Source organism: Bombus pascuorum, chromosome 14 (assembly GCF_905332965.1).
Source record: "Bombus pascuorum chromosome 14, iyBomPasc1.1, whole genome shotgun sequence".
Taxonomy (NCBI): Eukaryota; Metazoa; Arthropoda; class Insecta; order Hymenoptera; family Apidae; genus Bombus; species Bombus pascuorum.
In genome coordinates, this window is record NC_083501.1 from 746,019 (window position 1) to 758,642 (window position 12,624).

At 33.3% G+C, this 12,624-nt stretch overlaps 1 protein-coding gene across 2 annotated transcripts in view; it reads right to left on the reverse strand.

Moving 5' to 3' along the window:
• Positions 1-7,790: 7,790 nt before the first annotated feature.
• LOC132914303 (neutral ceramidase) overlaps positions 7,791-12,624 on the reverse strand; it is a 46,848-nt gene continuing 42,014 nt past the window's right edge. For both annotated transcript variants that reach the window (XM_060973297.1, XM_060973298.1), the window contains exons 10-15: positions 12,141-12,371; positions 11,570-11,665; positions 11,283-11,453; positions 10,314-10,429; positions 8,688-8,856; positions 7,791-8,095 (exon numbers count right to left, since the gene is read on the reverse strand). In XM_060973297.1, the coding sequence (XP_060829280.1) occupies positions 8,048-8,095; positions 8,688-8,856; positions 10,314-10,429; positions 11,283-11,453; positions 11,570-11,665; positions 12,141-12,371 (831 nt within the window). In that variant the 3' untranslated portion in view covers positions 7,791-8,047. The remainder of the gene's footprint in view (positions 8,096-8,687; positions 8,857-10,313; positions 10,430-11,282; positions 11,454-11,569; positions 11,666-12,140; positions 12,372-12,624) is intronic.

Here is a 12,624-nt window from a genome sequence, read left to right on the forward strand (position 1 = left end):
GGATGAAGATACCGTTCAAAATGCTGATCTCCTGCAGCAACACGAGCATCACATCTAACAATGATCGCTCTAATTGCAGTCAGACACTGTTTCCATGATATTTGATGCACTGCAGCTACGTCTCGGTCTCGTCTCCGTTAAATAAATGATAACACGAATAAGTGGGAAAAAATTATAGTTCAATACTCCAGGAGTAACAAGATAAGCAAGAAATTCGGAGAAGCAAAACAAAAAGAAAGTTCTTTTTAAAGTTTAGCAAACATCGATAGATGTTTCGGCTCTTAAGTCGAGCCAACTAATTCAGTGGATTAAACGTTGCTTGTGTGACGTTTCTATTTCCGACGTGATCAATTCGAGGGTGCAACGATTCGCGAAATCATCGAACTGCTTGGCTTTCCGAGACTGTCACGTCAAGTACCCCGATGCTAAAGTCGTAGGCTTCCTTAAGATTCATTAACTCCTGACTGATCTGTTCCATCGATACCTCATTCGATATTTTTCTGTTTATAAGCCTATTCTACCAAGAATTCCGTTACCAAACGTTTTTCTTCTCACGAACCCAGCAGGCGGGACAGTCGTTTTCTTTATAATATGATGTAATATTGTTGTCCTATTTAAAAATAAATCCCCCGCTAAATTGCTCAGGGATTCTATAAATAATTCTAAAGTTCCACGAAATATTTATAATCTTCAGAAAATGAAATGAATCAAACGAATTTTTGACAATTCCCGTTTCTCAAATTCTTCAAGATCGAAATAAAATTCGAGACGAATGTGCTTGGCAATCCTCTTCCCAGAAGCTTTTAAAACTGAGATAAAATTCACGGCACGAAATTTGCTTAGGTATCATCCTCCAGGAATTTAACAAATTTTTTAAAAGTTGAAATGAAATTCCAGGTAAAAAGAAGTCTTCCAAAAGAATATGCATGATTTAGCGATAACAATGTTTATGTTTCTAAGAATATACGTATAAGCGTCCGAGATGATTTAATTAAATTGTGAGATTTTAAACTGTCTAGGTTATTAAATAATAAAGTTAATTAAATTACTATATTGTAAAAATGAAAATTTGACGTGCATTGCACAAATTCATATAGACAAATTTTAATTATCCTAAAACGTGATAAATTTTACCGTACGCGCAAATTTTTATCTATTAAATTAAGTTGAACTGGAAAAATTCATTAAATCTTCGCACGCTTTATTTCTCATTCAAATTCTTATTAATTAAATTTAATTAAGCTAAAGATGAAATGAGAATTTTATAGAGGTTTTTTTTTAGAAAAAATGAAAACACGATACAAAAAAAAAACAACAAAACAAATAAAAGTCGAGATATATAAGGTTGGCTTTTATTTAAAAAATTTTGCTATAAATTGCTGAACCTTTATGAATACGAATGGACATTTATTTTAACATTTGACAGCATACAAATCTTTTTATTCCAGTTTAATCTGTCATCTATAATTTTAACATTTATACAACAATTATTCAGAATTATTTATCGAATAACGATTTATCTATATTTTTAAACTTTTGGTACAATTTAACTTTATCTACAACTATCTTAAAATCGTGACTTTATCTTAATCTTTCTTTAGCTACAAGTTTTTACTAATCGAGTTAAGTGAAAATACGAATAAAAGCAGTATCATAATTTTAATAATTATACGATTGTTAAACTTCTTATAATCGATAAAATCGATATATAGCGTGCTACTGTTCTACCAATTACGCGAAAGTGTAGTAGAATGACACCAAAGAACAAAGTAATCGTCATAAACGAAATACATTACGCGACATTGCTTATTATTTTTATCAATTAACAACGCTTTCCAGAAGCGCGAGATAAAAAGATCATAGCTACTTTTGCGCGATCCCGTGATTCTAATTACTTTGACTGGCAACGACAGTTAATAACGTTACTGAACATTCAGCTAATTCTGTTCCGACGCTATTTACACATGTCTAATAGTAATAAATGAGATTGTTACACTTCCGTCTGGATACTGTTCGGTCATCGCTATGCAACAAAGTCACCTATAAATATTAATAACTCTTCTAGGAAAATAGATCGTTATTTGAGTTAATCGACAGTGTGCGTCAGCGGATTCAGTTTGAACGCAGACTTAAATTATAAATTGTAGTAAATATACTTAAACTATGCATTACAGTAACCAGGTTGCGGATGCTTATTTTCCTGTCGGAAATTTTAAGGTACGAAAATATACAGAATGCACGTAAGATGAGGAAATATTAAAATATCTAACGCGAAATAAATACCGTTCTAACATATTATAAATGGGAGAATAAATCTCGGCTTAGATTTCATTTTCATAGTTGCGTTTGCAAACATATGAATTTGTACATGCGCGTGTTAGGAAGTACCTGCAGTCTACTAATAATTGGATAAAGATTTAGATTTAAGAGATGTAAATTTATTAGAGTTATAGGCTGAAAGTCGTAGGAAACTGCGATTTTTCTCATTTTTAACCGTTTGGATTCTACAGCAGAGTGCTGTTGCTTGTACTTAGATTCGCAATGAATAAATAGCCTTCTTTCTATTTCTATTCTTTCTTCTGATGTTAATTCTAGGCTAAGTGACAATGGTCAGGTAAGTACACAGTTCGGGAAAAGAGTCATCGCGTCGTTGGTACCGGTTGAACCTAATTTGTAAATTCGTGCATCGGTGCACGATATTATACGAACAAGAAAACGTGTTCAAATATTACTAATATATTAACGTTTATATATTTCTAATATAATACGATATTAAATGTTAATCTTCGATAAAGTAATAATGTTGCGCCTGTATTTGCTAAATTCATCAAACTAGCCACTGTATACGTTCCTTCGTATTTCGTTGCGTGGTTTCGTCATTGCGGTGGCAGTCGTCTAGAAGCAGTTGGTCCCGCGACCTTGGATTCCACAACAACCTCAACCAATCCTTTTCTCCAGCCCCTGCTAAATCTTCGCTTCATTTCGCGCGGGAAACAGCCCTTTTCCACATTCTACCATCCTTCTTCGCTTTTTTATTTCACTTGTTCGCATTCTTTTATCTTCCACGTCCTTTTTTCTTACCTTCCTTCAGCATAGAAGAAGAAGAGTCTCCGCTATTCCCCACGCAAGTAGCTCCTGTTCGCAAGTGTCGAATTCGAAACGCGTCGTTTAACACCTTGATGGCGACATTTCTCTCCGTATTCTCTAGCTTCTCCTGTTTCCTTTTCTCTTTGGACGCTGTTTAGTGGTCTGCGAACTCGTCGATACGAATTATACTAGTGGCTTCGTGGCTGTTTCTAAGTCCCTCTTGGTTACTCGATTTATGCTTCGTTGAGCTTCGGTTCAAGTAAATTGAAGTTTAATTCGTAGTTTTACTGGGCTCTCGGCATTTCACGCCACGGTCCTAGCAAGTAGTAGAGGGATGGAAGGCGAAATGGCACGAGACAAGCATTTTTACCGTCGAGGAAGTTGTTGGCTGTAGTTTATGTCGTGTAATTAAACTCTTTCTCCAGTTCCTTTTCTCAGTTTGGATGTAGTAGCTTTGAAATTGAAAATATTTGTTGCTTTGTGGATTAGAGAGATCTTTGTTGTAACGGAAAAATATCAGCTTGGACGTTTATGTAACTAAATATATAAATAGCAGTAATAAGTATTAGTTTATGTAATTATCCCTTTCTTTGTATTCCAACAGTACTTTGATGGCGTCGCTATGGATAATTTTGACGTTCCTTTGCAAAGAAACTTTTTGGAAATGTATACCGTGTAGTTTGTAAAATTATTCGTTAATATACCGTCTATTCATCGTTAATTAAATTAACTTGTAAAATGTTATTTGTATTATTAGCAAACTCGTTACTGTTACGTAAAGGACTCTATCTTACATCGGTAATTTGTAACTTGAAATTTGTAAAATTTTGATAATAATAAATAAATTCAGTTATATACGAAACTGCTTTCACGGCTGTCTTATTGGAAGAAGTTTAAATTATCTTCAAACATCTTCGAGCCTTTCGTTTATCGAATTATAAAATAACGTCTGGTAAAACAACTATGATGTTTCGCGTACTTGTCAGCTCTTTTTTTCTTTCTTTAGATATGCGGGACATGTAAGTTCGACAAGACACCAGATGTATTCTTGATATTAACGTTTTTTCTCGAAGGAGACTGTGAAAATGCCCTGACTGATTGGTTGGTGCAAGCTGTTCGTGGACGTAATAAACAGCTTGTAAAGTTCTTCGTGGTGGTGCTAAACTTTTCAATTTTCTTCGCTCGTGTTGTCCTAGGACCTCCGTAATTGACACACTTTCGCAATGTTAGAACTATCACGGTTTTCGAGTAGATAATTGGCACCTTGTATATTTTAGCGTCTCAGGTTACAATAATAAATGTTAAACATTAGACTATACGTATTTATATGGATACTCAATTTTAAATGAGATCGTGTGCTAATGGATTTTAAATCTTACGTGAAATAGACTTGCAGATGAAATCGTAAATATAAAAGAGAAAACTGAATTTCAAATGACAGAAAATTTTGTTGATTTATAGATCGATTTATAATCTCTGTCAGCATATTTAATCAAGACAGCATTAAAACAAATTTAATTGCAAGTAAAATTGGATTTCGAATAAGAGAGGAACGCTCTTGTCTGGAAGCATTGACAATTTTAGAGTGGTTTTGTGGTATTGGAACGTAGCGTATAATGTTAGTTAAACTTCTTTTAAATGTCGTTTCTGGAACATGAAGCGAAGAAGCTGTTTCATTTTATTACTTTACTGTAATTACCGTATGTATTATTTTTCAGTCGAAAAATAACTCGGTTGATTCCGGACGCATATTTAATTGAATCTTTTCGTGAAACAAGTTCCGCAGTTTTACATGCTTCGATAATCCAGATTGCCGACCGCATTCCTCGTTAAACGCACTTTTATACCACATGTTATTTTCTCGGTTTGGCCATTTCACGCGAGGAGACCCGTTAACGAACCACATTGATGTTCGGTTCAGAATCTTTTTGTGCCCTGGTCATTTGTACTCGTGTGGCCATTTCCCGTTCTTTGAACTCTACGTATATCGGATTTTTCTTTTATTTTGACAGCTTCTCGTTTTTACAGTGATATCCTATATTCTTCTAGACGTTAATTATCGTCGCTTGATCTCGAAATATTTTCACTCGGATACCATAAACATTTCCGAGTGGTTTAAAAATTCCATTAGCACCGTTACGAACCTATAATGATTTTATCGGCAACGTTCCAAAGAAATCTGAAAATAGATTTAGAAATCACGAGATATTTTGTGCAACTAATACGTACTTATATTTTACAAATATCACAAAGGCATTAAACACCATGACAATGATTCTATTGGTAAAACTTGATTGACAATTATACCAGTATTAATTAAAAAATAAATAAATAAAGACGCCAGTGCTTTTTGGACCGCATTTTTCAATTATACTGATCGTTAAAGAAACTAATACCATTCTTTTAATACACAAATTCACTCGTATAATTCGTAGGAGGAGCCGATCGAAACTATCGAAAGGTCGATCGAAGTAATTTCTCGCTATCTCAAATCAATTTATTTAAAAGCACAGATTGAAATTCTAGTTTGTATGCGAAGTAAAAGATATTGATACTGTTTCGCAACGGAAAGGATCAAGTTCGACGTTTCGCTGAAATTGCTTTCTTTGGAATATGGAATGTTACGTAAGATTCAACCAAATGAATTTAATTAATTCGTTCTCTGGGAAAGAGCTTCCTCCCCCTTCGTTCTCGCGAATTGAATTTCGTTTCGAGAAATTTATTTTATGAAATTTTGTATACGTATAGCACTCTACTTTCGTGCCATACGTGGCTTCCATTGAGACACTTTACCAATTCACGTGTATATTTCTGTATCGATCTTGAGGTTGCAGATATGTGAAATGCGTACTTGACGTTTCGTATGCCACCTCGTTGGCTATTTTTGCCTAATCTTACACAGTTATTATCAGCGAGGTTGTTATGTGTACTGAACTGTGGCCTTTTGCAAGAAACGAAGATAAAGTTCAGTTAACTGGGAAATATTGGGGTATTTCTTTTATAATGTTTTAACAACCGGAAAGTCTTAATTTTGTTGTCCTTTTTGTACTGTTTATGAAACATAAAATAATTTCTATCTAAATAATAATATTACATAAACAGTATTTTTATCCTGCTCTTAAATTTCGTTGACTATCGTTTCGCGTACTTCTTTTCTTAAAAAACCTTAATTTTGATAATTGTAATTTTAAATTCCTTTCATATCTAGTATTTACTACATATAAGATAATTTTTAACAAAATTGTAACTTTGTTCGAGTAACACTCCTGCTCTACTTTTGAATATTCTTTGTAGATTATGATTCATTTAAATACTTCTTAAAATACTTTCGTACTTTCTACTTAAAAATGAGTTTTGTCTAGGTAATATTATATTCTACTTTCAAATATCTTCTTCGGTGACATTCTCAGTCAGTTTTTTCATCAATATAAGTTTCTGATACTAACGAATTACGTTAGAAACTTGTTATGATTTAATTAAGCATATCGTCAAAATATTTACCACTTATAGAACCGAATACAGTGATAATAAATTATCGAACTGTGTAATTGACGCAGAACGTTAAATAACAGAATGTAATACCAACCTTGAGTTTTACCGTAATTCTACCGAAATATAGTGGCCTTGAACTTCAGAGTACAAAGCAATTCTTCGTGGGAGCTTCAAGATGAGTTTAGGCTTTCTACGCAGAAAGCATCGTTTCCCCTTCGTCGTCAGTATGGAAATGTATATGTAACAACATTTTCATGTGTAGGAGATATCGTAAAACGGGGAAAACTTTACCAATTCAAATGTCGTGTTGTAAATCTGCCTTCTCCCGCAAAAACTTTTTAAATTCTGTACTCATCGAGTGAAAGTACACTCTGATATTTCTATCCTGTTCTTTATTTTTCTTCGTGAATGAAAAAAGAAACAAATACATATACAATTTCATTTCCCAATGATATAAAATTATAGAATAAATCATCGGTGTAAAACGGTATACGTACACTATAGGTGAAAAATTAGATATATCGCTATGAGTTAAAATTAACAGAAATGTTTATATATGTAGAATTCAGTATTCTCAAATCTAAAAAATGTTAGAACATCGATTACTATTAATAATGAATTCTGAATTTTAATTTCAATTTTATGATTCTTAATTTCGAATTGAAATTATGAAAGTTGTCAAGAGTATGCTATTCAATACAGGTTCGATCGGAGCATGATGTAAAATTTTCAGCTGCTGGTATATATATTCTAAAATTAATAAAGAAGAATCGAATCGATAAAAATTAATGAAGAAATCTTGTCAGATTGTATTCTCGACAGCCTTTTACGACCATTAATTTCATCATTCGTTCTTTCACCATTCATCTCTTTACCATTTGATCTGTAAGAATTCTTACATACAATAGAATTCCATTTATCTGAACTTCAGTTATTGAAATAATATTTTCATTAACAGTCTGTAATTGATCACAGTTTTTTTACGATTCAGAAATCACTAGGTAACTAGTATTTGGCACAAATGAATTGCTTAATACAACCAATACAAAATAGTGCACTATAAAAGATACAATATTGAATCGTTTCATTTTCACGTGAATTTTTATCATACGAACTGTTCGATTATTTATTCAATTATACATAGATTGCTCATTCAGACAAACGAAATTCTACCGTGAATATAATAAAAATGAATAAATTACACGTAGGTATTTGTATAAATTATCCGTTTATTCGCGATCACGTTGATTCGTTAATTAAATTTAATTAAAAGCTAATTCTACGTTCTATTCAATATTAATATATCTATATATTAAAGAGATCACACGTCGGTATATTATTATGGTACAGCACTGTACAAAACTAAAAATAGCGATATAGGTATGGCCTTCACAGTTGAATTATTCCTACATTCAGTGGTGAATTAAGCGTAAGCATTTTCATTTGGGGCTGAAATATCATGGCGTGGTTATTCGTAGTACAGCCTTTTGCAGCAGCTCAAGCCACTAGGTATAACCTGAAATGGTCCACGGAAAATGTCACGTAACTGGGTGTAATAAGTTTACAAATGTGAAATAGGATTTTGAATGAAATTATTAAAATTATCTATCGTCGAAATTATTATACAGGGAGGAGAGAATCTTTTTATCTCTCGTTGCGATTTACGAAACGTTTGTTTTCGAATGTAACTCGATTTTAAAGTACAGTTTAAACCTAAGTTCCATGTAAGAGTGACTTCAATTTAGATACAAATATGAATATAAATTAGTTGAATTAAACATTGACAAGTCGAAAGAAAAAAGCAACAGAAAGTAGAGAAAAGACAAAACGTAATGGAATATTAAAAATCATAGCAAAGTGAACATACGAAAATCCCTCCTCCCGCAAAAATAAAAGAAATCTGCAAGAACCACAAAGAAACATTAAAAATCACAGAAAATGCATCCACTAATTAATTACATGGTAAACTAATTATATGCTAAAAAATTGCACAGCTTGCGTTATTATTTCAATTATAAGAAACGGATAAATGAAAAAAAAAAAAAAAAAGAAGAAACTAGGGGGAATGAGCCTTGATATCAAACATTCACAACAGGTACTTAATTTACCTGGATGTGGTTGGACACGCCGTAGTAAGGGAAGATGCCACCAAGGATATAACGGTAGTATCCGTTGTGCCTAATACGATATTCACCAGCTTTGATGTCCTCCGGGACCTGCCACGTAATGGTCACTTGACTGGAACCGAGAACCATCGACGTCCTCTGCCACTGGAACCTGTACGGATGATACAGCAAGCAAACGGAGGGAGAAATATCGTTATTATTCGCCTGTCTGATGGTCAGAGCCTGATACTCGTGGCTGATCGATACTCTTATCCTCCCCCTTTGTCATTTCTCGCACCGATTTTTCCGGCTATCATTGATTTATGGGGGACCTCCTATGTTTTTTTTTTGTTATACGAAATGTTTGAAAATAGTGTGTTACTTTCCTTGAATTATTTATGATATAGTCGTGTTTTTATATAGTTAAAAAATCTCTCATACCGGAGGAAAGAATATGAGAATCCTTTGCTTTAATTTTATGCCAAAGATTTTTCTCGACGTATTAAAATTCCTTTCGTTCGTCGAAAGGAGAGTTTAACTTTTTTTCTAGTATTGCACGAGAGAGATTTAATATAAGATTCGAAGAGGGAAATTTCAAAGTGGTCCAGGTTTGCGCTTGAGGTAACTATGACAATGGGTGAAGTTTAGCGAACTAGGTACTGACTTTTAACACGTTGCTTTGGTTAAGAATGCTTCAAATTGATCGTGCGGATATTTATGGAAATTCGCATCTTCGTGAATACAATTTAAAAAAATAGAACTAAATGGAATTTTTTGTGTTTCGTGTGCTCTGTATATCTTTGCATCGTTAAATTTCTTATAAACGCGTAAGAATCCTCAGTCTAACGTTTAATAATCTGAGTAGTTCAGAGACTATACCGATTGACTACATAGACAAAAACATAAAGATAAATTGCGATTGAAAATATTATCTTTTAAAATTAATCTTGAAATTTACGATTATTTACGCTATCGCTACTGTAATAAACTCTATAGAAACGAGTCATTCATTTTTCAAAAATGAAATATTAAATTGAGAAACTTGTAAAAAGTGGAAATTGACCAATTTGTCTTCTGCGAGATTCGTTTGTTCTTATCTTACGTATTATATAGGATATCGAGTCTTTCATAGTATAGGACGAGAAAGTTATTGTACTATTGATTTCACATCATCAATATTATTACATGTCACGTAACTGCTAAAATTTATTGCCTATAAATAAGTGAAAGCACGTTTGCTGTCTAACATACAGAGAGAATCTTAACGATAAAAGAGTCATCATTTTCCAAGATATTCCTCCTGAATTCTTTTTCATTTTGACACATGAATACTCTCTTTTTAACACCGTATACAATATAACTGTATGTTAGTATATATACTATATATTTTATTCCAAATCGAAGCGATCACGTGCTGCATTCGTCGGAGACCACTAAATTTCTTATAAATTAAATCAACTAATTTAATTAGAGAATATCTTGTTTTTGGTAAAAAATGTTTTATGATTGTTTGGTTAAAACGTAATATATTAGGTTAAAATCCGCATAAATATCCGCAGCCTAGTTATAAATTTTCGTATTTGTCAGTTTGAGTATTTAAAATGAAAATTGATGAAAATATATACATACCTAGTCTCCCAACTGGCATCAGTGGCAACTGGCACCCATACCTCATCGTCGGTTAGCCTCTCGATCGTCAGATACGACCTCTCTGTCATCAGGTTGTTACGTGGGTGGCCAGCAACCTGGTGAAAATAAGACCAGATTTATGAGACGTAATATTCACAGAATTCCTTGCCACGTATCTCTTCCTTTTTCTCCATGAATAATAAGATTATGGAATTTGTCAACGCCCTAGCACGTACAATATACACAATATATGAAAACAGTATTTATTCTGAGAATAAATAATTAAATTAGACTTATTACGAGTGATCTTTAAATTTAGAATACTATAAAATGTGGATCCTGACCTGACAAATATGAAATATATTAATGTACAAAATCAACAAACGATTGTAATACAAGTTATATGATAGTAACAAAATTAGATCGTTTGCAGCATCCTACATTGAAGATTGTAGAAGTTAAAAGAGTTAGGAATACCAATTTTTAGAGTTCAAGATTTGAACTCGCGAAGCTTTATCTTTTACAAATTGAGTACTCCGAATTGTAAAAGTTTTCAATTTGAAGCTTATTCTAACAAAGATTTTTTTACTCCCTACTAAGTTATTTGCAATCAATTTTTCTTATGCAGTTCATAAGCAGATGTACTATAAGCCCAATCTTTTGTTCAGATTAACACGCAATGTGTTCCTCCTTATTTGTTAGCTACAAATATGATAGTGTCTTTAGATGTTTTGGAAAAGATGGGACGAGTCCAGCACGTGATGTCTTTTGAGTTTCCATATTTGGACGCTGTTGTCTGGAAAATTAATAATGTGGAAATTCGAATCAATTGCAAATCTGTTTATCTACCTATTTGTTGCCAAATCTCTCTTTCAATTTTCCCTTTCAAAGTTTGCGTTCCGAGCTTATGACGGAGTATTTCGTTCGTGTCATTTTAACAAAATTAGTATCAATATTTAATATACTTACGAATACTGCACTGACGATATCGCCTGGTTTGGCGAGTTTCGGCGGTTGTTTAATACAGTCACCGAAATTTTTGCCCCATTTTGGAGTGTCGAAGAGAACAGGAGTGACGAACGTGAGAAGATTCTTCTTTCTTAGATCCTGAGGCGTTGGACCAGGATCTACATCCTTTTTCTAAGATCATATTAAAACTACCGTTACTAGAAAGCGTGCATATAAGCTAAATTTGTTTAAAGAAAATTTATAACATTTTTTGGGGGGGAGGAGGAAGATATTTACGGTATACTTACAAGAATGGCGGACGTGACGAGTTCTTGGTATTGTTTTAAGTAAATGGTTAGGGTATGGGGCCCAAATATCGTGGACGCACCTTCGTATCTTTGGATCTAAAAGATTAAACAAAGAAATCATTGGCAAATCTTAAATTATAGTGTTTCGATAAGTTTATATAATAAATTCTTATATTAGTTGACTTTCTATTAATTTAGATATATATTTAACAAATTTTTCTATTTAATTTTATTTATCACGAAGCAAGAACAATTATAGAAAGGTAAAGATTCTAATGTAAGCTTAAATATTGTTCAACATTTTGATGCAACATTTCATCCTTTGCAGACTACTCGTAAATTATACTATTTCACGTCAATATTCACCGCTTCGAATCTAACGCTCCATGTAATAATTCCTTTTTATTCGAATCTATTTATCATAAATGAAACGGATATTTGTTACGAGCGTGAACGTAATTTTAAATTAGAAATTGTAGGATCTACAAATTATTAAATATCGATGGCATAAGGGATGGAAAATTATTCTAAAATCATAGGAAGGAAACGATAAGGATGATCTACGAGTTACTTGATATTCCTCCGGCGTAGTGATGTAATCGCTGTAGGTATTGCAGAGGCCGGCGACTATAACGGACGTTTCGTCGTCGGACGCATCGTTCATGACCGTTTTGATAGCCTCTCGCAATCTTCTTCCGGACATTGTTGTGAATTCTCCTGGCACGCCAGCGATGACAACGTTACCGATTAACGCGACCTGCGTCGCTACGATTTTCGGTTGCCAGTCGTACGGAATATGCATCTGAAGGTTGTTCAAATCATTTGGAAATTAAACAGACGAACCTGGGGATCTTGAAAAACTTTAGAATCGTCGAAAGACGAAGAAATAAGATTTATAGATGTATAGAGAGAAGCACGTAACTACAACCACTTTGGTTACCGTATAAGAAATAATTTTAATGGATAATGTTTCAGATAAAAGTTGGATGGTTTGATTGGGGACATAATTTTATAGGCGAATGCTAGAGGCTACACGAGCGTCGTGTTTGTTTCTT